Below are 24,372 nucleotides of genomic sequence, written 5' to 3' on the forward strand. Positions count from 1 at the left end.
TACAAAAAAATTAGCTGGGCATGGTGGTGTGTGCCTGTAGTCGCAGCTACTCAGGAGGCTGAGGCAGGAGAATTGCTTGAACCCAGGAGGTGGATGTTGCAGTGAGCGGAGGTTGTGCCACTGCACTCCAGCCTGGCGCCTGGTGACAAAGTGAGACTCTGTCTCAAAAAAAAAAAAAAAAAAGGTGAGTGTTTCCAATGTATTGGGAAGTCTGGAAGAAGGCGAGGAACAGAGAGAGCCAATCAGAATACCTAGAGAGGAGACTGGGTGGAGGGGGAGTCATTCATTCATGCATCCTGCACCCATTCAGGCATTCTGGAGCCTGCTGAGTTCTGGGGATATAAAAACAGGTGCGACACAGTCCGAGATCTCCAAGTGTAATGATGGAGTACCTTGAAGCCAAATGTGTGGGAGTTCTGTTTTGAGGCTGATAGTGGTGACCAACTGCTAAAGATTTTAAAGGTAGTGGAGAATATAGGTGATGGGGTCAGGTCTGGAGGCATGCTGGAGACAAATCAATTGAGCAGCCACATCTTGCATTGGTGCAAGAAGAGCTGGCAGAGGGCGGGGAAACTGAACATTTATTAAGCTCCCCTTTGTCTCAAACATGGTGTGTACTAGGTGCTTTCCACAGGTTAATTTACTCTTCACCACAGGATTCAAGGTACACGTTATTTTCTCCATTTTACATCCAAGGAAAGAGAAGCTGAGAGAAGCGAAAACCCTGGCTCAAGGTCACACACCTACCAAGTGGTGGAGTCTGGGATGGGCTACTTCAGAGCCCATCTTCTTGCTACATGGGGATATGTTTTTGGGACACATAGGGAGAAGAATCAGGGGTCCTGGGACCCGGTGGGGAGGGATGGCCCTTTGGTCAGGGCTTTAGGGACTACAGAGGAAGAAACCAATTGCTAGGAAGCAAGAATTTGGATTTTCTAGTAGACTGGAAGTGGGGAAAAGAGAGGTACGAAGTTAAGGCCATACAGAGGTGCTGGCCCAGCAGTCAGATACGACCCTGCAACTCTGCACCTCCCCAACAGAATAGGAAGGGGCTAATCAACACATCCCTACCTAGGAAGGGTGCCACTTGTCTATTGATCTCTAAGGAATTTTGAATTTTCCAGATTGGCAGGGGGCTGAGGCGGTGGGGGACTGTCACCCCAGCCAGGACCCTAGAGGTTCTGCCCAGCAGAACCTGAGGACAGGACCAGGGAGTTTGAAGACTGGATGGGGCTGGGGCATAGGAGGAATCTGCCCTGGGAAGATCACTACTTAGATGGACAGGGGGCATCCCTAGACTGAAGTAGCAAAAAATGTCACAGGCTTTAAAGCTGTCTCTTCTGCCGGTTCCTCACCCCCGGCCCTGCAGCCACAGAGCCGGGAGACAGGAGGGCGGCCCTTCCCATCAGGCTAGTGAAACCAGAGCACTTCTCCCGCCTGAGAAGGAATGTTCCTTAAGAGCAGCAGCTGCTGCTTGTCCCCACAGGCCAGAACTGCCTTTCCCTTGAGACTAAAGCCCCCAACAGGAGTGGAACAAGAACAGGATTAGGTGGCTTGTTTACATGTGCTTGGCGTCCCCGAGTTTGGGAATCTGACTTTTCTTGGTCTAAGACAGGGCCCTGGTTCTGCCAGAACGGAGGGATGCTGCCAGGAAGGGGTGTTTGGGGACAGGGACAATCTCTCCACCCTCGTAAGGCACATTTGTGCATGTATGAGCACGCACACGCATGCGCACACATTCACACATAGACACCCCACACCCCCACACACACACACATAGGAATACACCCCCAGCCCTAGGCCAAAGCCCAGTCAGACCACACATGTATCTAGCATCTACCATGCACTTAACACTGTGCTAAGCAGTTTCGGGAAATTCAAAGAAAGACCCCGCTTTCCCTCAAAAAGCCTGCAACCAAGCCAGGGAAAGAAGACGCCTGCATAAGAAAGAACCATTCTGTTGTGTCCGGTATGTAAGGCAGATAGATGGGAGGCTCTGAAGAGTCCAGAGGACGGGCTGTGGCCATGGCCTGGGGACGTTGGGACAAGCTTTCTAGCAGAAGGGAGACACTCAGAACCAACCCCTGCACTACCCAGCCCAGGCAGGGGAGCTGCCAGCGCCGGCCTCCTGGGAGGCTTTGGTGAGTGTGGTCTGAGCAGGTGGATCAGCAGAGACCCCTAGTGGCCAGGGGGAGGATGGCAGGTGGTGGGGTCTGGCTCCACACCACCCCACACCCGCCACACACTCATCCTCACCCACCCTCCCACACAATCCCCAGGAAATGGCATTGGCTCTTTTACAATCCTCAGCTGGAAGGATCTTTGCCAGGCCACCCAGTTCACTCCCCTGTTTCACAGGCATCCAAGTAAGACAAAAATTCTATTTCAAAACATCTTAAACAGAAATTTTTCTGTCATTTATTCCCTTCACTCCTTCATGTCTTGGTCCCGTTATGGTTTCTTCCAGGAATTCCTTCCTTGAGTGAAAATAAAGTCTTCCTTGAGTATCCTAGGGCAGCCCAAGCCCTTTCCCTATTAGCAATGAAGCACAGTGTCTCACAGGGCAGACAGCTCTTCCAGGGCTGACATCAGACCACTGTCCATTCATGTGGGCCCCTGCACCCCCCACTTCAAAAAGTCCTTCCACAGTCTCTCACCATTTCTTAGTCAGGCCTTCCTTGGGAACAAATCATCCTTCTGCTGCTCCAAATGCAATTTGGAGTCAAACTCACCCAGTGACCACTAAGGTCTGTGTAGAATGAGTGGTGGCTGCAGTTCCAGGGTGTTGCAGCTGGCCCACAGGATGGCTCAGGAGGCACCAGTTCTCTGCCATTCCAAACCCAATGCCCTGCCTTGCTCTGCCTCTCCTTCAAGGCTCTCTGCTTCTGAGTCTCAATCAACAGCACCCAAGGAACAGGAATGGGGCTGCTTCCGGGGGTGCCCGTGGAGCCCAGTGTGTTGGTTTTCATCTGATTCCCAGGCTTCAGACAATTCCCAGAGGCTTGGGGACACTACGATGTGTTCCTAGCCGAACAAAACAAACGGTACTTGGGCTGGATAACCAGCTCTCATCTCCAGGTTCCTGGATGATTCCAGTAGGGATGTGAGAGCTGGATGCTGAAAAACATCACTAGAATGGCATCAAACACTCTTCTCACCTCCATCTGGGTGCTAAGGAGCCTAGAGGGGACAACTCTGTTTGCGTCTAGACACAGCGGCATCTACCTGGGTTTGGAGTCTGATAAGCCCCGAGGGGAAGCTGTCAAAAAGCTAATAATACTATGTGCTTAGCCAACATGTGCTCCCCAGGGGCTTCCACTGCTGCTCTGGAAGCTCCTTCCTGAGAAATGAGAGTCAGAGCCCCCCTCGTCTCCAGCAAAAAAAAAAAGAAAGAAAAAAAGAGATGCTAGAGACTAAGCCTCGACTGGAAATCACAGCGAAGTGAAGTTGTGGGGCCAGTCAGAGACGACACTTAGGATCCTGGGACTCGGCCACTACCCAGGAACATCTCAGACAGGGAGGCACGTAGCAAGGTTTGCACAACTCTGGCCGCATGTGCAACCCCAGCTGAACCCCTTTCGTTGCTAAGTAAAGGACTCAAGTGGCTTGAGGGCTTGTAGGACAGGTTTCTAAATCCCAGCTGCGCCACTCCTTAGTTGAGTGATCTTAGCCAAGGGAACTGGGAAATAAATTACTGGATGGCTAAATGTGCCAGGCACTGTGCTTGCACTGGAGCCTGTCTGCCTGACCCCGAGGCACGTATTCCTCTGTGAGCACTGGTCCTACACTCAGAGCCGGAGGCCTTAGGTTAGAGGCACAGCTCTTTGACTTTGGGAAGTCACTTCCACTCTCTCTGGACCTCCATCTCTCTTCAGGCAAATAGGACAGTCTATCCCGCTGACCCCATGGGGTGATGGTGAGATTAAAATGGAACATTGTGGTGAAAGAATGCTCTCTAATACTCAGTGTTTATGGTAAATAGGTCGTTTTCAGACCCATCTGATCTTTGGTACCATCACAAGGAGGTTTTTTAAAATATAGATTGCTAGATGGGTCAGGGTCTGATCCAGTGGCCCTGAGAATCTGTGTCTTTAAAAAAAAAAAAAACACGCTCAAGGTAGGTTTGTGAAACAGCTCATGTTTACAGATGTAAGGGTTGAGTATCATTTCCCCAGCCCTCCGGGATGCCAAAATGTTGCTTCCTCTTCCCTGCCCCACCTAAAATGTTGCCAGTCCCAACCCTGCCCTTGGACTCTATCTCTGAAGGTTTTTATTTTATTCCTTCACTGATAGAATCTGGTTGCCTCTCAGCACCTTCCAGCCAAAGACCCAGAGAAGGGAGAAAAGGGTAGGAAAGAGAAGGCTCTGATTCAATGCATAAATAGCCTTTAGTTATCCAAACTGGGCAAATTGGCATGGAGGGTATCCAAGCCACAAGGTGGAGCAGCAGCCAGGGTCTGAGTAAGCAGATGAAGCTTACTCAGGTGGTGGCTCACCCTCTGCCTTCGAGTAGGAAACAATGTGTGATGGTTGAATCCCAAGGGACACATCTTGTATTTATTTTATCAACTTTGCTTGTATTTTTCTAACCTTGCTGGGTACTTTTTGGGGGATGAAGAAAGTCTGGGACAACTTTTTATGTTTGAAATCCTCAAATATCCCTACCAAAGAGGAGCATGCTAGCATGGATGATTCCAAACAAGGGATTATTGAGAAGTCACTTCCACTGGTTTTAAGGTGAATGGCATGGAGGTACCCACTCCTCCATTAAACTTACCTTCAAGCCTGGTGTGGTGGCTCACATCTATAATCCCAGTGACTCCGGAGGCTCAGGTGAAAGGATCACATGAGCCCAGAAGTTTGAGACAAGCCTGGGCAACATATCAAGACTCCCTGCCCCATCTCAAAAAAAAAAGTAAAAGTAAATTTACCTTCCGAGTGTGCTTCAGCTCCAAATATAATATCAATACTGGTTTACATGCCGTGAGAATGGTAGGCTGGGATGTGGGAACAAGGGAAACTCAAATTCAGAGCAGGCTCATCATGAAAATGCAGAATTTGAGAGCTACTGGTGCCACATGCACTTTATACACAAGATGAGGCCCAGAGAAGGGTCGTGACGTGATTGTCTTTCCTCCGGTGCCCACGCTGCTTCTGGACTCCTGGGTCTTAGTTGTTTTTATCTGTTCACTGTGCCTGCAATGACCATTGGTTAATCTGCAGGATTCAAGGGGCATTTGCTGCCCAGAACCTGTGTAAGGCGCATTTGTGGGTGAAGTAGCGCTGTGTTCCTGTCCTCTGGCTGCTAACCAGCTGTGTGGCCTTGGGCAAGTCCCAGGCATCTCTAAACCTCAGTGCCTTATTTGTACTTCAGGGAGGGGAAATACGTGGCTTTGAGGGGCTCTTCCAGTTTCCAGGCTTCTGCACAGCAGACTCCATTTTAGACAACAACTGCAGGAACAGGAAGGCCAAGAGCTCTGCTCAAAGTATAAACCTCACAGGCTAGGAGGCTCTCGCAAGGCCCAGGAAGGGGAAGCCAAGGCAAGAGCTGCCCCCTCCCTTCCCGAAGGTCACAGCAGTAGAGGTGAGCCCAGAATAGAAGCAAGGCCTCCATCGCCCCACCCACCCAGAGGAGCCAGACCAGGAGGCCCGTGCGGCAGGTGGGTGGGAGGAGGGCGTGCTTGGCTCCTCTCCTCCTGGCGCTGCTTATTTATAGGCAATACTCCTCCAGCTCTTGGGCCAGAGACAACCCAGGAGAGTAAAAAAGGCAGCTCTGGAGGAGACGCCAAGGGGGATTTAATCAGCTGAACCGAGTGAGATGTATAAATCAGTGCCGACTTCCACTTCCTGACAGGCCCTGCCAGTTTCTGCGGTGTCAGGGTCTGGGAGGAGATCCGCCGTGACTGTCCCCCTGGGCGGTGACACTTTCCCTTTGTCTGTTGCTACAGGTAGGCAGTCACTGGCTCGAGCTTTCCTCCAAATACAGATCTCTCCTGCTCAAAAGCCTAGACCTGCCCTGGAGGCTGAAGACCCAAAGCTTCTTCAAGTCCTAAGACAAAAACTGGGAAGCTGAGGGCCTTCTCTTTTTTCCCCATTTTGTCTATTTTCTTGACATTTCTTGTCTAAATCCTTGCAGTTCACGCCTTATGATTCCAGCATTCGAGCATGAGAATGTCACCTAAATGGCCATTGGACCTGTGAACTGGTTCAAGCCCCATCTTCAGATGAGGAACTGTGGCTAGGAGGAGCTAAGAGACCCAGGCTGGCCTCCTGAGGCTCCCACACCTCATTTGCTGCCTTTTTGGCTTTCTCCAAACCAAGAGACCCTAACCTCTCCCACATCCTATTTTTTCCTCACAAACTCTCTCCAAGCACCTCGCCTCCCAGCGCAGGCTCCCCAGAAAGCAGGGAGGGCTCCACATCGACCCCAAGGACTTCTTTACCCAGCTGTTAACTGGGGATGGTGACGGGAGCAGAGGGCCAGGAAAACATGGTCTTAGCTGCCTGGGCTAACGCAAAGAAAAGCACCAGTCCGGGAGCGGTGGCTCATGCCTTTACTCCCAGCACTTTGGGAGGCTGAGGAAGGCAGATCATGAGGTCAGGAGTTCGAGACCATCCTGGCCAACATGGTGAAACCCGGTCTCTGCTAAAATACAAAAAATGAGCCTAGGGTGGTAGTGCATGCCTGTAGTCAGTCCCAGCTACTCAGGAGGATGAGGCAGGAGAATCACTTGAACCTGGGAGGTGGAGGTTGCAGTGAGCCGAGATCGCGCCACTGCACTCCAGCCTAGCAACAGAGGGAGACTCCCTCTCAAAAAAAAAAAAAAAAAAAAAAAAAAAGAAAGAAAAGAAAAGCAGCAAGGGTTGCATGCTGCTGGTAGTGTGGGGAGAAGAGAGTCTGCTTCCAGTGGAACCCTGTGGGGAACCTGAGGAGAAGAACAGAATTGATGCCATGTGCCGAAGGTGGCTGAGGTTCATCTGAGACACGTTCAAAGACAAGTTATGGAAAGGCTAGGGCAGCTTTCGTTTGCTTTTTTAACACGTATTTTAGTATCCTGAACTAGGTGCTAAGGATACAAAGGTGAGAACTGGAGCCTGCTCTGTCTGTGGAGGCTAGTGTGACAGGTCTATGATGGAGGTGTGTGGAGAGGAACCAGGGGACAGGAAAGCATCAGGAGATAAGCAGGTCTGAAGGATGACCAGGTGCTGACCAGGTGAAGCCAGGTTCTCAGACCCGGCTGCACAATAGAATCACCTGGGGAGATTTTAATAACCAAAGCCCATTGAATATGATGAACCTGATCAAGAAGAAATAATCCAGAGCCCAGTACACACTCCTGACCAGTTAAAGAGACTCTCTGAGATTGCAACCTAAGCATCATTGCTGGAGATTTCAAAGTATAGCCAAGGAGGAGACCACAGGGTTATCAGATAATTTGTGCCTTAGGTTTGCAGGGCAATGGAATGGTTAAATGGGTGACTACTTGGGGTTGTTTTAAAAATATATATTGAACCTTCTTTTTTACTCTTTCTACGAAAGCATGAGAATTGCCTTCTGGACCTGGGTCTGGGGAGGAGCTGGAAGGAGGGAGGGGGTAAGCAGGAAGGGGAAAGGACAGTAGGGAATTCTGGGGCTGTAGCATCTGAGCTCTCAGTGACATTGTCACAAACCACGCCTCCCTCACTGCCAGGACCTCCTGCAGAATTCCCCCAATTCCATGTCTGGAGTCTCCAATAACCCCCAGGGGATTGTGGTCCCAGCCTCAGCGCTCCAGCAGGGCAACATCGCCATGACAACCGTCAACTCACAAGTCGTGTCAGGTCGGTGCAAGGACCGGGAAGGGGGATTGTGGGAATTCCCTGGGAGGAGAAAGGGTGGCCCTGAGGGGGTTCCAGGGGTGGGGGGGGGTGTCCTCCACCAAGAGAGGGGCTCCCAGCTCAATTTCTTGACTAAAGTGTTCTGTGAGTTTATAGATGGTTAGCACCAAGACCCAATTGTGATGGTTTAGAACAAATTTGGGTCAAAATCTCATGAGCACCTGAGAGGACCAAATAAGCCTATTGTCCCTTCCCCCAAGCACCTCCTGCCAGAGGCTCTGCCCTAGGCTCTAGCCACTATCCCCTACCCAGCCCTTAGGCAGGAGAGCCATAGCTCACCACCCAAGGGCTCCAAAGTAGAGGGTCTTTACACATGAGTGCCAAGTGAACTGGGAACCCTGCTTGCCCTCACTCCTACCCACTCCAATGGCAGGGGACCCCAAAACTGGTTGTCTCCTCAGGTGGAGCCTTATACCAACCGGTTACCATGGTAACCTCCCAGGGTCAGGTGGTCACCCAAGCAATCCCCCAGGGAGCCATCCAGATCCAGAACACACAGGTGAGTGTGCGTAGGTGTGTGCACATGTGCATGGTGTGGGCTAGGGCACCTGTAATCGCTTCTTATCTGCCAGGCACTTTACACAAGTGACTCATTGAATCCTCATCATCTTCTAAGAGGTATCATTCCTCCTACTTTACAGATAAGAAGCTGGGTCTTGGAAAGGTTTTATCAACTTCTGGGATGGTGCTGCTCCCTCCTGGGGTTACATCAAAGAATCCTACACTTCTGTCGCTGTCTGTAGGCCAAGCCGCTGTGCCCCTGAGTGGTAGAGAGCGCACACACAAAGAAAGAGTAGAAAGACCCAAACTCAGAGTCTGGAATCTGACATTAACTCTGGAATCTCGGATAAGTCACCTAACCTCTCTGAGCCTCAGAGTTCTTATTGATGAAAGGGGAATTAATAGCAACTGCACACAGCCCAGTCAACCTGCAGGGCTGCTGCGAGGATGAAGCACGGATAGGAAAGTGCTTTGCAAACTTTAAGAATGCTGATAACTACTTGACGGCTTGTGGCAAATTCATGTCTTCTATACTCTCTGCATGGCCCTGTTTCCTCTGTCTCTCTCTCTCTCCCTCCCTCTCCCCCTTCCCCTTCTCTTCCTACTTGTCCTTCTTCCCTTCTTCCCTCACCAGAGCCTCACCTTCACTCTCCAAGGGGCTGGTGTGGGGTGAGAGGGAAAGGCAACCTCCCCAGGGCCCTAGGAATGAGCCGGGAAAGGGGCTGGCAGCCGAGCCTACCGTCGCTATGGCAACAGGTCCCTAGCCACTGGCCTTACAGGCTGCTGATGCTGATTTTCTCTTCACGTACCCTGAAGGTTAACCTTGACCTCACCTCCCTCCTGGACAATGAGGATAAGAAGTCCAAGAACAAACGAGGAGTCTTGCCCAAGCATGCCACCAATATAATGCGTTCTTGGCTCTTCCAGCATCTCATGGTGAGTGTGTGTGTCCTGGGGGTGTGGAGTCACGGCATGGGGTATGAATAACCCACTGCGTGGGTACCAGACTCTGCTGTCGGCTCCAAACCCACAGACAGAGGGCGTGGCCTCCAGGAGAGCTGTCTGACAGGGATGACAACTAGAGGCCAGGCCAAGGGGCTCACATGGGGCCTAAAGCTGGGAGACTTTCTCTAGTACCTGCTGCTGTTGCTGTCTGGAAAAAGTGTGGCAACACGTGGGGTAATGGGGACAAGCACATGGTGAAGAGTACTGGGCAGGTGTACCACATTGTTTCATGAACAGAGAGAGGGCTGTGGGGGGAGGGGGTTGTTTCTGGTCCAGAGCCCTCCCCCTGTCGCAGCCGTGCTCGCTGTGTCCCTCTCCCATGGAAGAACGTGTTGACTCTGCCAGGACGCCTGAGTCCTCCCCACTGGGTGAAGCCAAGCACTGTGCGGTGGAGATGGACGCCAAGGCTGGAATCCTGGCTCCTCACGTCACAGCTCAGCTCCAGGACACAGAACTGTTTCCTTCACAAGCCTCAGCAGCTCCTTTTATAAAATGGCACACTACCTTGGGTTTCAATGGAGTGTTTATAAAGTGCCTACTGTGTGTTTTTTTGCTGTATTTGTGTGCAGCGTTAGTTGCAAAAGACATGCCTTTGGTGGAATGTCAGGAAAGAAATACTTCAAAATTGCAATCCCCTAACACCACTTTCAAGGGCAGTGGCAGTAAGTAAAGGCCAGTGACTGTGCATGCGCTGGTGTGTGTGCATTCTGGGATGGGAAGGTAGATGCTGTGATGATGGGCGGACTTCCAGCAGTCTGCAAGCTCCTATCCTCGCGCGTCAGGACAGACAGACACAGATACAAGCAAGACAAATGCCAAGGGACTGAGAAGCCATTGGCTGGAGAACTATGGGAAGAACCAGGAGGAAATGGAAGTCCTTCTCCAGAGAGGAGACAAATCAAATGGGCCATGGAAACTAATCAGTCCATCAACAGCCCTTTATCTGAAATGGGAGAGCCTTCAGAATCCATGGAGACCAGGCCTCAGTGGTTCTCAGACTTTATTGGCAGCAGAAGACTGACTGGGTCTTGGGGCTTCTGACTTGGAAGTGCTGGACCTTCCTGTGCACCCAGGAGACAGGAAGGATCACCTGCTAGTGAGAGATGAGAGCTGGAGCTCGGGATCACCCCAAAAGTATCCCCTTGCCTCCAGGGTCATGGGGCTGCCCCCATGCTTTGGTGAGTGAGTACATTTTGAAAGCACTGACTAGTTTGAACGCGTAGAGTTTCCAGATGAGGAAGCTAATTTGGAAAGGAGGGGTTGGAATGCTGGGGTTAAGTTGAGAGGAGGCTGGAGGGACCCCTGTGCCTACGTGATGACACCAGAGGCCCAGTGGCAGATCCAGCCTCAGGCTTCTATGGAGCAGCTCTGGATCAGTGGCTGGAGTACACAGAGGGAATACCCAGGTCTCCTCCCTTTCTGGTTTTCCAAAATGTTTGAAAGCCAGGGGACTCAGATGGACTCAGTGGCCTGTGGGTCCAGTGTCACAGCTCCCAGCCTACCTGTGGGAGGAGGGGCTCTTGAGGGAAGGATGCCTCTTCTGTGCACCGAACTGTCACAACCAAGATTAAAGCACCTCCCTCGCCCCCAGCCCCCAGTGGAGCTAAATCTGGCTCCACTCGTTGTGGTGGGTGATGTACAATGCAGGGTCACAGATGTGCTAGAAAGCTCAGAGGCTTTTGAGGCAGCCAAATCTGGGTTCAAATCTGTGTTACCTTTTACCCTGCAACTTGGCCACATTCACCTCTTATGAAGATTGTGATAAAGTAATGAAAAATTACCAGGACCTTAGCACACTGAGATGCTTAATAAATGCTCCCTTTCCTTCCCCACCTCCCACCCTCATGCATTTTTGAAGACTGTTGTGAACACACCTACAACCTCACTTCTGAAGGGAAAAACAGGCAAGAGGAGAGAGAAGAAGCTGCAAGGCAGATTCCCCTGCCCAGGAGCCCAGGTGTCCAGGCCACCACCTGCCCACCGACTTCCATCACCCCATATGTGGGATTCTCCTTCACTACCTTCCACTCCCCACTTGCAACTCACCCCTGAGAGTCGTTAGCCTGAGACTGGAGGGTCACCCATCTCTGTCCCTCCTGGCTGTGCCTGGCCTCTCACCTGAGACCTCAGTTCACACCCCACCCTCTCATCCCTTTCCTTGTGAGCCTCCCTGCAGAGCTCAGGGTCCTGTCCTTCCACTCCACAGTCACTTCCACCCAGACTTGTGAATGCAGAGGAACAGGAGGTGGAGAAGAGAGGAGGTAGTTGCCGAGCACAGAGCAAGGCAGGACCCAGGCTGGCTCTACAGAAAGCACCGGGGATGGGGTGGAGGACTTGCCGAAAGGCACAAGGAGGGGCTTTCTGCCGGCACTTTCCCACCCACTCCTGCTGCCCTCTCCAGCCTGGCAGTGTGCACAGGTGCAGGTGCCATTCATGAAGTGCTTAACATTGGCAGAGTCCTCCCCCAGTTAATCACAGAGGCCTCTAGAGAGTCTAAAGTCAAAGCTCAGGACTTTGGGACTGAGCGGGAGGATGAGAATGAGAAGTCCAGGCTGCTCTAGAGAAATAAGCACACTCCAGTTGTCCTTGGCAGGCCACGCCTGAGCCATACAACTATGCACATGTGGACACAACCTCCCCAAACCCCAGGGGTTCTAAAGGCTCTTCATAACTAGCCACAGTAGAAAGAAGACAGAATTTGAAGCCAGACAGATCAAGGTGCGAATTAAGGCTCTCCCACTAGCAGTGTTATTACCCTGATTCTATTTCTTTGAGAAAAAAAAAAAAAGAAGAAGAAGATAATACTTATTTCCCATGGTTGTGAAAATTAAATGAGAAAACATATATAAAGAGCCAGGCCTAGCACATAGCACTTAAGAATTAAGTTCCCTGGGCTAGGCATGGTGGCTCACGCCTGTAATCCCAGTACTTTGGGAGGCCAAGGTGGGAGGATCACAAGGTCAGGAGTTCAAGACCAGCCTGGCTAACATAGTGAAACCCTGTCTCTACTAAAAATACAAAAATTAGCCAGGCATGGTGGCAGGTGCCTGTAGTCCCAGCTACTCAGGAGGCTGAGGCAGGAGAATCGCTTGAACCTGGGAGGCAGAGGCTGCAGTGAGCCGAGATTACGCCATTGCACTCCAGCCCGGGCAACAAGAGCAAAACTCTGTCTCGGAAAAAAAAAGAAAGAAAGAAGTTTCCTTTGAACTTCCTATAACAGTGGACCAAGAGCAAGTTGTTGGAGGCTGAAGGCCCATAATTAGTGAATATTAATCAGAGGCAGATGGCTGATTTGTTGTTTTGATCTATACCATCTACTGATTTTACCGCCATTTGACCCTAAGAGTGACAATACTGTGACTTACCCATTCTTTGTGTAGATGTGTATGCCTGTCTTGTATCTGTGACTCTTGTAAATTTCTCAAAAATAGGGATCATACATTATATTCTTCTATGAGCCCTATACATTAATTCCCAAGATATGGAGCTTTGCAGAATTTATAAGGTGTTGCTCCCCAAAAGAGGTTCCATGGTGAAATAAGTTTGGGTTGATCTGAGTTATACAGAGTTTAGCTTATTTATTTATTTATTTATTTATTTGCTTTGTGGGAGGTACAGAGTCTCACTTGTTGCCCAGGCTGGAGTGCAGTGGCACGATCTTGGCTCACCGCAACCCCTACCTCCCAGGTTCAAGTGATTCTCCTGCCTCATCCTCCCAGGTAGCTGGGATTAACAGGTGCCCACCACCATGCCTGGCTAATTTTTATATTTTTAGTAGAGATGGTGTTTTACCATGTCGGCCAGGCTGGCCTCAAAGCCCTAACCTCAAGTGATCCACCCTCCTCAGCCTCCCATAATGTCTTTTTTAAATTCTCACTGGACGAAGGAGCACGGTGAATTTGCAAGAGTGTAAGGTTCAAAGCTTCTCCCAAACTTATGTGAGCGCTTCACATCCATCCCCCATGGTGTTTTCACTGTTGCTCTAAGGAACAACTCTGAGACTGCAGTTCTTGAAAAACGCAACCCTATGGAGACACTGTGTCAGGCTGATAGGAGCTGTTCGGTTCTAGGAAAGAGGAGCGGAAAGGGTATGAAGTAAGGACAGGCCTAAATATGCCATAGTTGTTCTCATCCAGTGCAGTTGGGACAACTCATTTGTTGTTGATTGAAAAAAATAGTTTCAAAAAGAAACAACCATTCAAAAGAGATACTTTATGTTACTTTAAAAGATGGACATACTGTATACATTCCTTTGCTAATCTTTTGATATAGAGCTAAGGTCTCTTTCTGATTGTTAGTCATCTTCCTTGCATAAACCTCTCCTATAATGTAACATCCATAAATTCCATCTCAATGGAAAGTGGAATAACAACTTTCACATTTGAGAATTAAGCTGGCCACAGGATCCTTCCAGATTTTTATTATGTAAAATAAATTCAATCCTTGATGTTTGTCTCATCCGATCCTAACTATTCAGCATTTGTAAGCAAGTTTGGGTCTCAAGACTTTTGAAAGCTTTCTACTTATCAACAGCAACTCTTTTTGCCCTCATATTTCATTGGTTTACAGAATAGTTTGTTAAATTACCGAAATTTACATACTTCATTAATAATGCATAGAATTGGCACAAACCAGTCGGGATACGATCACTGCTGACTCTCAGATAAGCAGATAGTGTGGTTAACAGACAATCTACAAAACAGCCTACTCATCTCAAGCATTCAGAGTATTGCACACAGCAGTTCTAACGATTTCTAGGAGAAATGGAGACAGCGTTGATTAATCTACAAACTTTGCTAAGTAGGGATTGGTTCTGAGGACATCTGGAGTAAATACTCGTTCTTCCTGTTGTCTTCTTTCCCTGGGGCATAAGTTAGTATTCTTCAGTTCCTTTTGTCCTGTGTCTTGTCATTTCTACTGTTCTGCAGCACTGGCAGCCACAGAAAAGTATTCAGATGATAGAAGGCTCCTGAGACGGAGGTGAAATCCCAGAGCCTTTTTTCTGTAAGGCTGCAGTGAGATTGAGATGGTTTCATCCATTAGCTGCTCGCCTTGGAGTCCCTGAAGAATCCAGTGACATTTTCTTCCTCTTGCATTTGGCTGAAAGAGGCTAAACTCCTGCCGGAAGCAATCATTCCATAGCAGACTCAGGTCAGCCAAGAGCCCATGGCAGACAGTCCTCCTCTTAGAGGATAAAGAGGTAGGCACTGTTCCCCCTCTCCGGTGTCTGCCCCACCCCTTCTGCTCCAGAGCCTAGAGTCTTCCTGACCTGCCACATGATTCTGCTCATTTCCACCCCAAAAGATGACATCTCTCTGTGCTGCTGCTAGCCAAGCACATGAGCAGCTTTGCAGAATATCCTCTGTATGTGGGGAGATACTGGAGACCAGGCCCCAGCAGGCCCTGCCATCCACCAGAGGAGCCACTCCTGCATTAACCATTGCAGCGTGCCAGGTTCTGCACTAAACATTTGAACATCATCTCATTTAACCCACACAACCACCCTAGGAGGAGGTAATACAATTTGCATCATTTTACCAGTGACAAAACTGACACTCGAAGAAGGCAACACATTTCTCAGGGTCACATGGAAGACAGGTGGCACAGGATTTGAACCCGGATCTATGCAACTGGAGGCTCTAATCTCTTACCCACCACATTGACTCAAGAAACCACAGGCATCTCTCAGCTCCCATGCAAAGTCTAGGTAAAGCAAAGGGGAACCCCAACTCTCAGTGGAGGCCTGGCGCCCCATTCTGGGAGGAGTGTCGGGATTTTACATGCCCAGTCACACTCTTCAGATCTCACAGTCAGGCTTCCTGTGACTTCTCCCACACCCCATTCATCACATTCAGAAGCCTGGCATGGCATCCAGCTGCACTCTGCCATCCACCACCCCATCTTCCATTCAGCCGCAAGGAGCTGAGGGCTCACTGCAGGGCCCCCCTGTGAACTCTGCTGTGGTCACGAAAGTTGAGTGCACAAAAAGCACCCAAGGCCTTTTTAAATTGAAACATAATTCACGTACCATAAACTTTATCCTTTTAAATGGTGCAATTCAGTGGCTTTTAGTATGTTTACAGAGTTGTGCAATCATCACCACCATTTAATTCCAGAATATTTTCATCACCCCAAAAAGAAAGGCTGTGCCCATTAGCCCTCACTCCCCAGCCCCTAGCAGCCACAAATTCACTTTCTGCCTTTGTGCATTTGCCTATTCTGGACATTTCACATAAATGGAATTGTGGGATTCTTTTACTTAGCACAGTGTATTGGTACTTCATTCCATGTTGTGGCTGAAGAATATTCCATGGTCCAGATGTACCACATTTTGTTTGTTGGTTCATCAGATGATGGACACTGGGGTTGCTTTCACCTCTTGGGTTTTAAGTCCTGCTGCCATGAACGTGGGTATACTCTGCATGATTCTGTGCCTGTTGTTATCTTAGACTGTCAGATTCCCAGCTATCCTTCCCCCAGCCTGAGAACCTCACATGCAGGGGTCATTCTGGCTGGGGAAGCAGAGCGGCTGCACCCAGGAACAGCTTGTGCACTGCACAGAGCTCCTGGCCAAGGAGTCATGTGGAGGTGAAGCCCAGCCAGTTGCCTCTGTGCCTTGGTGTTGCCTTTGGTCACTCCACATTCTCTGCATGCCTCGCCACCTCCCCTGCTCAGAGCATTGTGTTAAGTCTTGAAGGGATTACAGTCAGCCCTCTGTTTCATGGGTTCTGAATCCCTGGATTCAACCAACCTTGGCTTGAAAATATTTTTTTTAAGTGGATAGTTGCATCTGTACTGAGCATTTATCTTTTTTCTTGTTGTTATTCCCTAAACAACAGTGTAACAACTATTTATGTAGCATTAACATTGTCTTAGGTATGGTAAGTAATCTGGAAATGTTTTAAAGTATACAGGACGACGTTTGTAGGTTATGTGCAAATATTACACCATGTTATATCAGGGACTTGAGCATCCATGAACCTTGGTATTCACCAAGGGGTCCTGGAAACAGTCCCCCATGGATCCTGGGGGTCAACTGTATCTAGCTGTATCCCTGTCAAAGGCCCACCTACAGGACCCATCCACACACCTGACATAGGAATGACAATGTTTTTTTAGAAACCATATAGCGTTCCGGGCACAGTGGCTCACGCCTGTAATCCCAGCACTTTGGGAGGCCGAGGTGGGCAAATCACCTGAGGTTGGGAGTTTGAGACCAGCCTGACCAACATGGGGAAATTCCATTTCTACTAAAACTTTAAAATTAGCCAGGCGTGGTGGCCCGTGCCTATAATCCCAGCTACTGGGGAGGCTGAGGCAAGAAAATCTCTTGAACCCGGGAGACAGAGGTTGCAGTGAGCTGAGGTCACACCATTGCTGCACTCCAGACTGCCAGCCTGGGCAACAAGAGCAAGACTCCGTCTCAAAAAAGAAAAGAAAGCACACAGCCTGTAGAAAGGACATGGCACCTGGGGCAGGACCTGGGATGAGTTTCACCACCCCCTCTACCTAGTTTGGCAAGCTGGGGTGACTGCTTGACCTCATTAAGCCTCAGTTTCCTCTGCTGTAAAACAGGAACCACAAAATCCAGCTCATAGGTTGTTGCGAGAATAGAATACGCTGACGGACATGAAGGCTCTTTGTCCCGATACAGGCACTGCTACTGCTTCAAATGCCTCCAGGCTCACCTTGGGAGTTCCCATAATTGGCCTTGCCTTGGAAAATGCTGAGAAAAACTGCCAAACTTTTGGGGAACCTGTGGAGGAAAGTTAAAACTCCTGAAAAGGCAAGAAAACGGCTTAGGGAGACTGGCCCATTCTTGTTCCAATATATCTTGTCTGCTGCCTTTTCCTTTAACCTCCTCATACTGTCTGGAATTCCACTTGCATACATATTAAGGATTATATTTTTAAAATGAAATTCCACTATCAGAAACCCATTTTAAACTATCCAATCCCTATAAAAAGTGATGCCTATGAAAGGCTATGAGGCCATCATTTACTCAGCTTAGTATGAATTAGTTGCGAGGCTTGCTTTTCTGTTCCCACTCAGCTAAGATCAGCTTCATGGTAAGAATGGGGCCAGGCACATTGGTAATCTCAGCACTTTGGGAGGCCAAGGTGGGAGCATCACTTGAGTCTAAGAGTTCGAGACCAGCCTGAGCAACATAGTGAGACCTCATCTCTTTAAAAAAGAAAAACAAAAAGGCCAGGTGCAGTGGCTCACACCTGTAATCATGCCAGCATTTTGGGAGGATGAGGTAGGTGTATAGCTTGAGTCTAAGAGTTTGAGACCAGCCTTGGCAACATGGCGAAACCCCCTCTCTACTAAAAATACAAAAAACTAGTCAGGTGTGGCGGTGTGCACCTGTGGTCCCAGCTATTCAGGGGCCTGAGGTGGAAGGACCACTTGAGCCCAGGAGGTCAAGGCTGTAGTAAGCCTTGATCATGCCACTGCCCTCCAGCCTGGACAACAGGGTAAGACCCTGTTCTCCCCACATCCCCCTCCAAAAAAATGGAGTTTTTTTATTTAAAAAAAGAAGAAGCAGAATGAGAAGAATGCCAGTGCTTGTTGGTGGTAGAAGATGAAGGTTAGAACACTTTCTAACACAGCGTTTTGAGAAGCCAATGGGGTGCCAGAGAAGAAGTTTCTAGCAGTTGTTATAAGCCTATCTTTTGAAAATCTGATGAAAGCTTATTTAGATCATTGTAAACATAGTTTCAGGGCATTTAACCCTGAAGTCGGAGGGGCCAGAGGCCTGGATTCAGAACACTGTAGGCTGACACAGAACCCAGGGGCTTGTGAGTCGCGCAATCATCACAGGGGCTTGTGGTGTTGCGTCAATAGGGCACAAAAAGGAGATGCTGAAGGTTCACATGCCTCAATCATGGAGTCTTCCCTGGTCTAGTTCTGACTCTGAAAGCAAGAGTGGTCTTACACCTGTCCTTCCTGAAGCCTGCGGACACCTCCCACTTGAACACAGACCTTTAACCAAAGTGGCTTTGAGGATCAGCCAGGAAAACTGCTTGTTTTTATAATAACGTATGACTATGGAAAAAAACGTGATCTAAGTTCCAAATAACATGTCCCTTCACAAACACCCAAGTTTCAGGTATGAGACATGATTTCAGCCCTAAGGGGGTTGATCATGCAATTGGGGAAATAAATGATACACTTAAGCCGGGAGAGGTCAACCCATGACAGAATCAAGTGCTATTATATAAGCACGGACACTTGAGGGGCTCAAGAGTGGGCAATCGATATCGGTGAGAGGAGCCCGACCATCTGTGCTGGTCAGACACATCCAGGAGAATATGTTCAGGCCCAAGAATCAGGTTGCAAAAGGGTCTTTGACAATTGTGTTCAGAGGGGGCAGGCAGGATGGGGAGATGTTTGTTCCGGTGACTCTAACAAGAAGCTTGTCATGTGAGGAACAGCTAAGGGATCTGGGGATGTTTTGCCTGCAGAAAAGAAGACTTCGGCAGCCTGTTCCTTGATGGCGGCAGCATGGTGTGGTGCAAGCAGCAAGGGCTTTGGAGGCAGACAGGCCTGTAGTTTGTCCCAGCTCTAATTTTACTTACTGTGTGACCTGAAACAGGTTAATGAACTTCTCTGTTATTGCTTTCCTCTTTAAAAAATGGAGATAGAAATGCTACCTATGGTGGGCCTGGCACGGTGGCTCACACCTGTAATCTCAACACTTTGGGAGGCTGAGGTGGGTACATCATGAGGTCAGGAGTTTGAGAGCAGCCTGGCCAACATGGTGAAACCTCATATCTTCTAAAACTACAAAAATTATACAAGAGTGGTAGTGCCTATCTGTAATCCCAGCTACTTGGGAGGCTGAGGCAGGAGAATCACTTGAACCTGGGAGGTGGAGGTTGCAGTGAGCTGAGAAGGTGCCACTGCACTCTAGCCTGAACAACAGCACAAGACTCCATCTCAAAAAAATAAGAAATGCTACCTATGGTGAACATGATTGATAATATGTTAGAGAACACAGTGCCTGGCAGGTGGCCATGAGTTCAACAGAAAAGCCTTCCTACCCATCAGAGCAAATGGCTATGCACTGAGTGGTGGCCTTGCAGACCAGCAGCCACATTTTTCATGTCAGCACACATACAGAATGATAGTAAGCCCACTAGGCTGCTTATGCCTGGAGACCAGCCAGGGAGCCCTCACTGCTCCAGACCCTGCAAGCCACACCAGGGGCTGAGGACATCACTGTGTGCACACTTAGACCTTATTGGGGTACGCCAGCTAAAAAGGGCTGGTGTGAAGGGTGCTCCTGCCCTTCGAGAGAAGCTGGGCACAGAGACCCTCAGGGCTCTGTGTAATCTTGAGATGTTGGTTAGCAGGGTTTGGTTGGAGAAGCTGGCATTTGGGCTGGGTCTTAGGAAGGATGGCTAGGATTTAGGATTGGGTAGGAAGAGAAAAAGGAGGGGTCATTTTGGATGACAATTATCTCTCAGATAATCATCAATGCCACTCTGATTCTTACTGGCCAAAGGGAGTGACCCCTCACTCCAAGTTGTTTTGGTCGTCAAATCTTCTTTTCCCCTCATTCTCACTCTTGAAGCTTGGGAACACGTGCAGTCCCTTACCCCAGCCATGACTGTTTCACTCCAGATGCTGTTCAGGCCTCTGTGCCTGCAGGGCTTCAGTGTAAGGCTACCAGGAGGCAGGAGATCAGGCCAGCCAGGTTCTCTGCTGCATTTTTGTTTGTCCCAGAGAAATGACAGGCCTCAGATTCCTGCCTGTGGTGTGAGAGTTTTCTCCACCCATCCTTCACTGTAGAGATCTAGAGAGAAGCTGCCTTCCAGCTCCCGGGGAGTGATGGCTGACCGTCGGAGGCATGCCCTGGTGTAGCACTGTCCCGGGGTGTGTGCCATGCTGGCAGTGAGTCCCCAAGGAAGGAAGAAGATTGATGCTTCTCCATCTAAAACTGAGCCTTGTCGACAACAGGCAAGTCAGCTGCACGGTTGGATGGAGGAGCTGAAAAATGAAGGTGTGCAGCAGATTGCTGGGCTGCACTGAGCCCCAGAATACCCCCACCAGGGCCTGCAGCACTAAGAGATTCCACCTGAAAAATGGCTGCAGGAGATTTACAACCTCACAGCATTCCCCAGAGGCTTGAGACCCAAGTTAGGATAAAATGTCCCCATCATAGTACACAGGGGCTGGAGCCAGCAGGAAATAAAACCCATTCAAAAAAATGAGCGTATTTGTACACTCACAGAGGGGGCTGCAGGGAGGCTCCTACCATCTGCCAGGAAACAACCTGTGGCTTCTTCAGAGACACAGCCACATGTGTCAAGCCACAGATTTATTTTATTTGTTCTTTATTTAACAAACACAGAGTAGGCTAACCACTGTTCTAACAGCTTTCATATATTAACTCATTTATTAGTACTCATCAGTTTAGCTACACACACACACACACACACACACACACACACACACACACATATACTCATTTAATTCTTTTTTTTTTTTTTTTTTTTGAGACAGAGTTTTGCTCTTGTTGCCTAGGCTGGAGTGCAATGGTACAATCTTGGCTCACCATAACCTCCTGGGTTCAAATGATTAACCTGCTTCAGCCTCCCAGTTAGCTGGGATTACAGGTGCCGCCACCACACCCGGCTAATTTTGTATTTTTAGTAGAGACAGGGTTTCTCCATGTTGGTCAGTTTGGTCTCAAATTCCCAACCTCAGGTGATCTGCCCACCTCGGCCTCCTAAACTGCTGGGATTACAGGCGTGAGCCACCACACCCAGCCTCATTTAATTGTTATAACAACCTTGAAGCAGGTGGAATTACCTCTCTCATTTTACAGAAGAAGAAACCAAGTAATTTGCCCCAGGTCTCAAGCTGGCTAGAGATAGGACAAGGATTCAATCTGGGGCACTCTGACTCTGGAGCCCGTGTTCTCACCTACTTCTAACAGTACTGCCTCCAAGTCTTCTTTAGCGAGATGACCAGTGTGCCTTAATGGACTTTAAAGTGCCCCTTTTTTCTCTTCCGTATCCTCCCCAAATATGCATTCAACAATAATTGAAAAAGCAGCATTATTAGTAAGTAGAGCGGCCTGCCTCTAGGTGGAGCTCCTGGGGGTCCTTTCACCGATACTTTCCCCACTCACCGTTATACCTGCAGATGCCCACAGGAAGTAGAAGTACCAGTTACTCCCAAGGCCGCATGTTCATTCATTCAACAGATGCATACTGAACACTTCCTACATGCCACACGTTTTTCCTTGGCACTGGTGAGGTAGGGTTGAAAAGAAAGACATGGTCCCTCTTCTTAAAAAACTGTCAGCCTGCCCCTTGGGGTGACAAGTAACTTGTAGTGGAAGGGATCCTAGATAGGGCAAGATCTCAGGGCTCACAGAAGGGGCATCCGAAAGGGCTTCACTGAAGCAGGGATGGGGATGGGGAGGAGGTTAAGAAGGACCCATCTTGCTGGCATCATGAAGGATAGACTGACACAGAAACCAGAGGGAAATAGAATAGTTTTGAGATTTCAGGAAGATAAAGAATGGGACAGCTTTTCATGGTGGAAAACTACACAGCAATTAAAATGAACAATTGTAGTTACACAGAATCACTGTGGATGAATGATTCTATTTACATCACGTTCCAAAACCTGATGTAAACCAAGCCATCATGTTTAAGGAAGTAACACAGACAGTAAAACTATAAAGAAAAGCAAGAAAGCCATTACCATAAAAGTCAGGGGATCTTTGGAGAGGTGTTTGGGAAGGAATAGAAGGGGGTTCATGGGGTGCTGGTAGTATCCTATTTTTTTGACCTGGAGGTGGTTACATGGGTATTTGCTGTTCTTTATACTTTTCTGAGTATTCACAGTTTGAAGGGGAGCAGGGATAAAAATTAGAGAGAAAATAAAAGAATGGAAAGCCTGAACTAGGGCAATGACTCCAGAAAGAGAAGTTTCTTTGGTGATTTATGGTGCTTCTCTTTATTCTAAAAGGCTTGGTTTTTGGTTTTCTGGGGGTTTTTTGTTTTTGTTTTTTTTCCATTTTAACATCTCTGATATCGGGTACATCCCGCATGCTTTTTAGATGTGATGGAATGTGGTTGTTTCAAGGATCTCCCTATCCTGGCTGCCTCCTTCTGGGTCTCTGGCCCTCCTAGAGCGGAACCACCCCAGAGTGGTGGCTGGCAGCAGCCCATGTCCCTTTAGTTGTGAAGAGGGAGAGGAAGGGGAGAAGCATGTGGTAGACTCCGGTGTGGCACTGCTGATGGCAGGAAACCCAGTGGAAGCTCACTCATCTGAATCGGGCTCCATGCCCCATTCCACCAGCAGCTCAATGTCTATTGACGCTGACAGGCTGGGGCTTCCCATCTGCTGTGCCCCTTGGTGACCTGGCCTACCAAGGAGATGGTGAGGTCTGCATGGCTAGGAGGTGGAAGGACAATTGCCAGTGGGCTGTGCATGAAAGAAGTGGCCAGGGACCTGTGAATCAGCACTAGCTTAGCTTCTTTCTGAACCAGCCCATGGACAGAACTCACTCTTTCAACTAAAAGACGCTTTCAGCATCAGTTTAGTCCAGAGGAGAGTTGTGTTATAGGGCTATAAAGGGAGGTATCAGAGAGAGATGGGAAAGAGTTGAGGTCAGATTTCAGAGGACTTCCTGGTGGCAACTACAGCGCTGTGAAACACCTACTCGGTGTAAATACCATAATTCCCTTCTCTGAAGTCCTTGAGTATTCAACTAGATGGTGCCTGAAAGCTTCAGTGCATCGCACGAAGTGAGTCAATGGAGCACACATGCTTACCCTGCAGGATCTCATTAAATCATCCCCATGTCCAAGAGGTGAGCACTATTTTGCTATTTCCAACTAAGGATGGAATACATAAAACAGACAAAGGGCTGGGCATGGTGGCTTACACCTGTAATCCCAGCACTTTAGGAGGCTGAGGCGGGTGGATCACCTGAGATCAGGTGTTCGAGACCAGCCTGACCAACATGGTGAAACCTTGTCTCTACCAAAAATACAAAAATTAGCCGGGTGTGGTGACAGGTGCCTGTAATCCCAGCTACTTGGGAGTGTGAGGCAGGAGAATTGCTTGAACCTAGGAGGTGGAGGTGGCAGTGAGCCAAGATCGTGCCACCACACTCCCGCCTGGGCAACAGAGTGGGACTCTATCTCAAAAAAAAAAAAAAAAAAAAAAAGCAAAAATAAAAAACAAATGTCACACAGTGCTAACGGGTGGGTCAGGAGTTGATCCCGTCTCCAAAGGTCTTTTACTTCCCAGCAGCCCTGCCGTGCTGTGTGAGGTTCCAGCTGTCCCTGAGAAGGCTCTGTCATCTTCTAGTCTGTTCTTTACCTCTTTTTCTTTTTTTCCCTTGCTTTTCATGAGCTGTATGTACTTCTTTTTCAAGGAAGGATTGTCTACTTCCAGAGAGCTACTGTCTGGGCCCTTCCCTTCCAACTCCAGGGAGTTCCCTCCAAAAATGATCAGAGCACAGCCACTGTGGCTTGATGGTTTGCCATGATCTCATTTGATTCCTCTTCTAGTCCTTGGCCCCAGGCCTGGCCAGTTGTGCTAAAAGGAGCACTGACCCAATCGTGGTCTGTCCAGGGGCCAGGACTATTTTGACTCTGTCCTCAGGAATCATGTGGTCTGAGGCGTGTACAAGCTGGACTGCTCCGATGAGCACTCAGATGTGGTGCCAAGAATGTTCTGGCTGACACACCTGTTCCCAAAGCTGGGCTAAATGCTGCTACTCACCCCACGGCCTCCATCATGTGCATCCTAAGATACTGGTTCCAGGAGGGGTAGGTGGTGAGGACTTGCACCACGGGGTGGTAAGGGGCTTATATCCTCATTCATAAGAGAAAAGCCAGCCAATTTTGGGTGGCACTGCTTTTCATAGCTCCCCATTGGAATGGAGGATGTTAATCTGCATATTCATGACATCCACTTAGAATGGGGGCCTCAGCAGCAGAAGCCTCCTTAGAG

At 49.0% G+C, this 24,372-nt stretch overlaps 1 protein-coding gene across 11 annotated transcripts in view; it reads left to right on the forward strand.

The window, feature by feature from the left end:
• Nucleotides 1–24,372, forward strand: part of PKNOX2 (PBX/knotted 1 homeobox 2) — a 270,089-nt gene that overhangs the window by 238,598 nt on the left and 7,119 nt on the right. For 10 of the 11 annotated variants that reach the window (XM_009007059.5, XM_035264995.3, XM_009007057.4 and 7 more), the window contains 3 exons: nt 7,692–7,821; nt 8,280–8,377; nt 9,196–9,315. The exons of the other annotated variant lie outside the window; for it this stretch is intronic. In XM_009007059.5, coding sequence (XP_009005307.1) covers nt 7,692–7,821; nt 8,280–8,377; nt 9,196–9,315 — 348 coding nt within the window. The remainder of the gene's footprint in view (nt 1–7,691; nt 7,822–8,279; nt 8,378–9,195; nt 9,316–24,372) is intronic. 11 annotated transcript variants of the gene reach the window in all.

This window comes from Callithrix jacchus, chromosome 10, assembly GCF_049354715.1.
Source record: "Callithrix jacchus isolate 240 chromosome 10, calJac240_pri, whole genome shotgun sequence".
Classification (NCBI taxonomy): domain Eukaryota; kingdom Metazoa; phylum Chordata; class Mammalia; order Primates; family Cebidae; genus Callithrix; species Callithrix jacchus.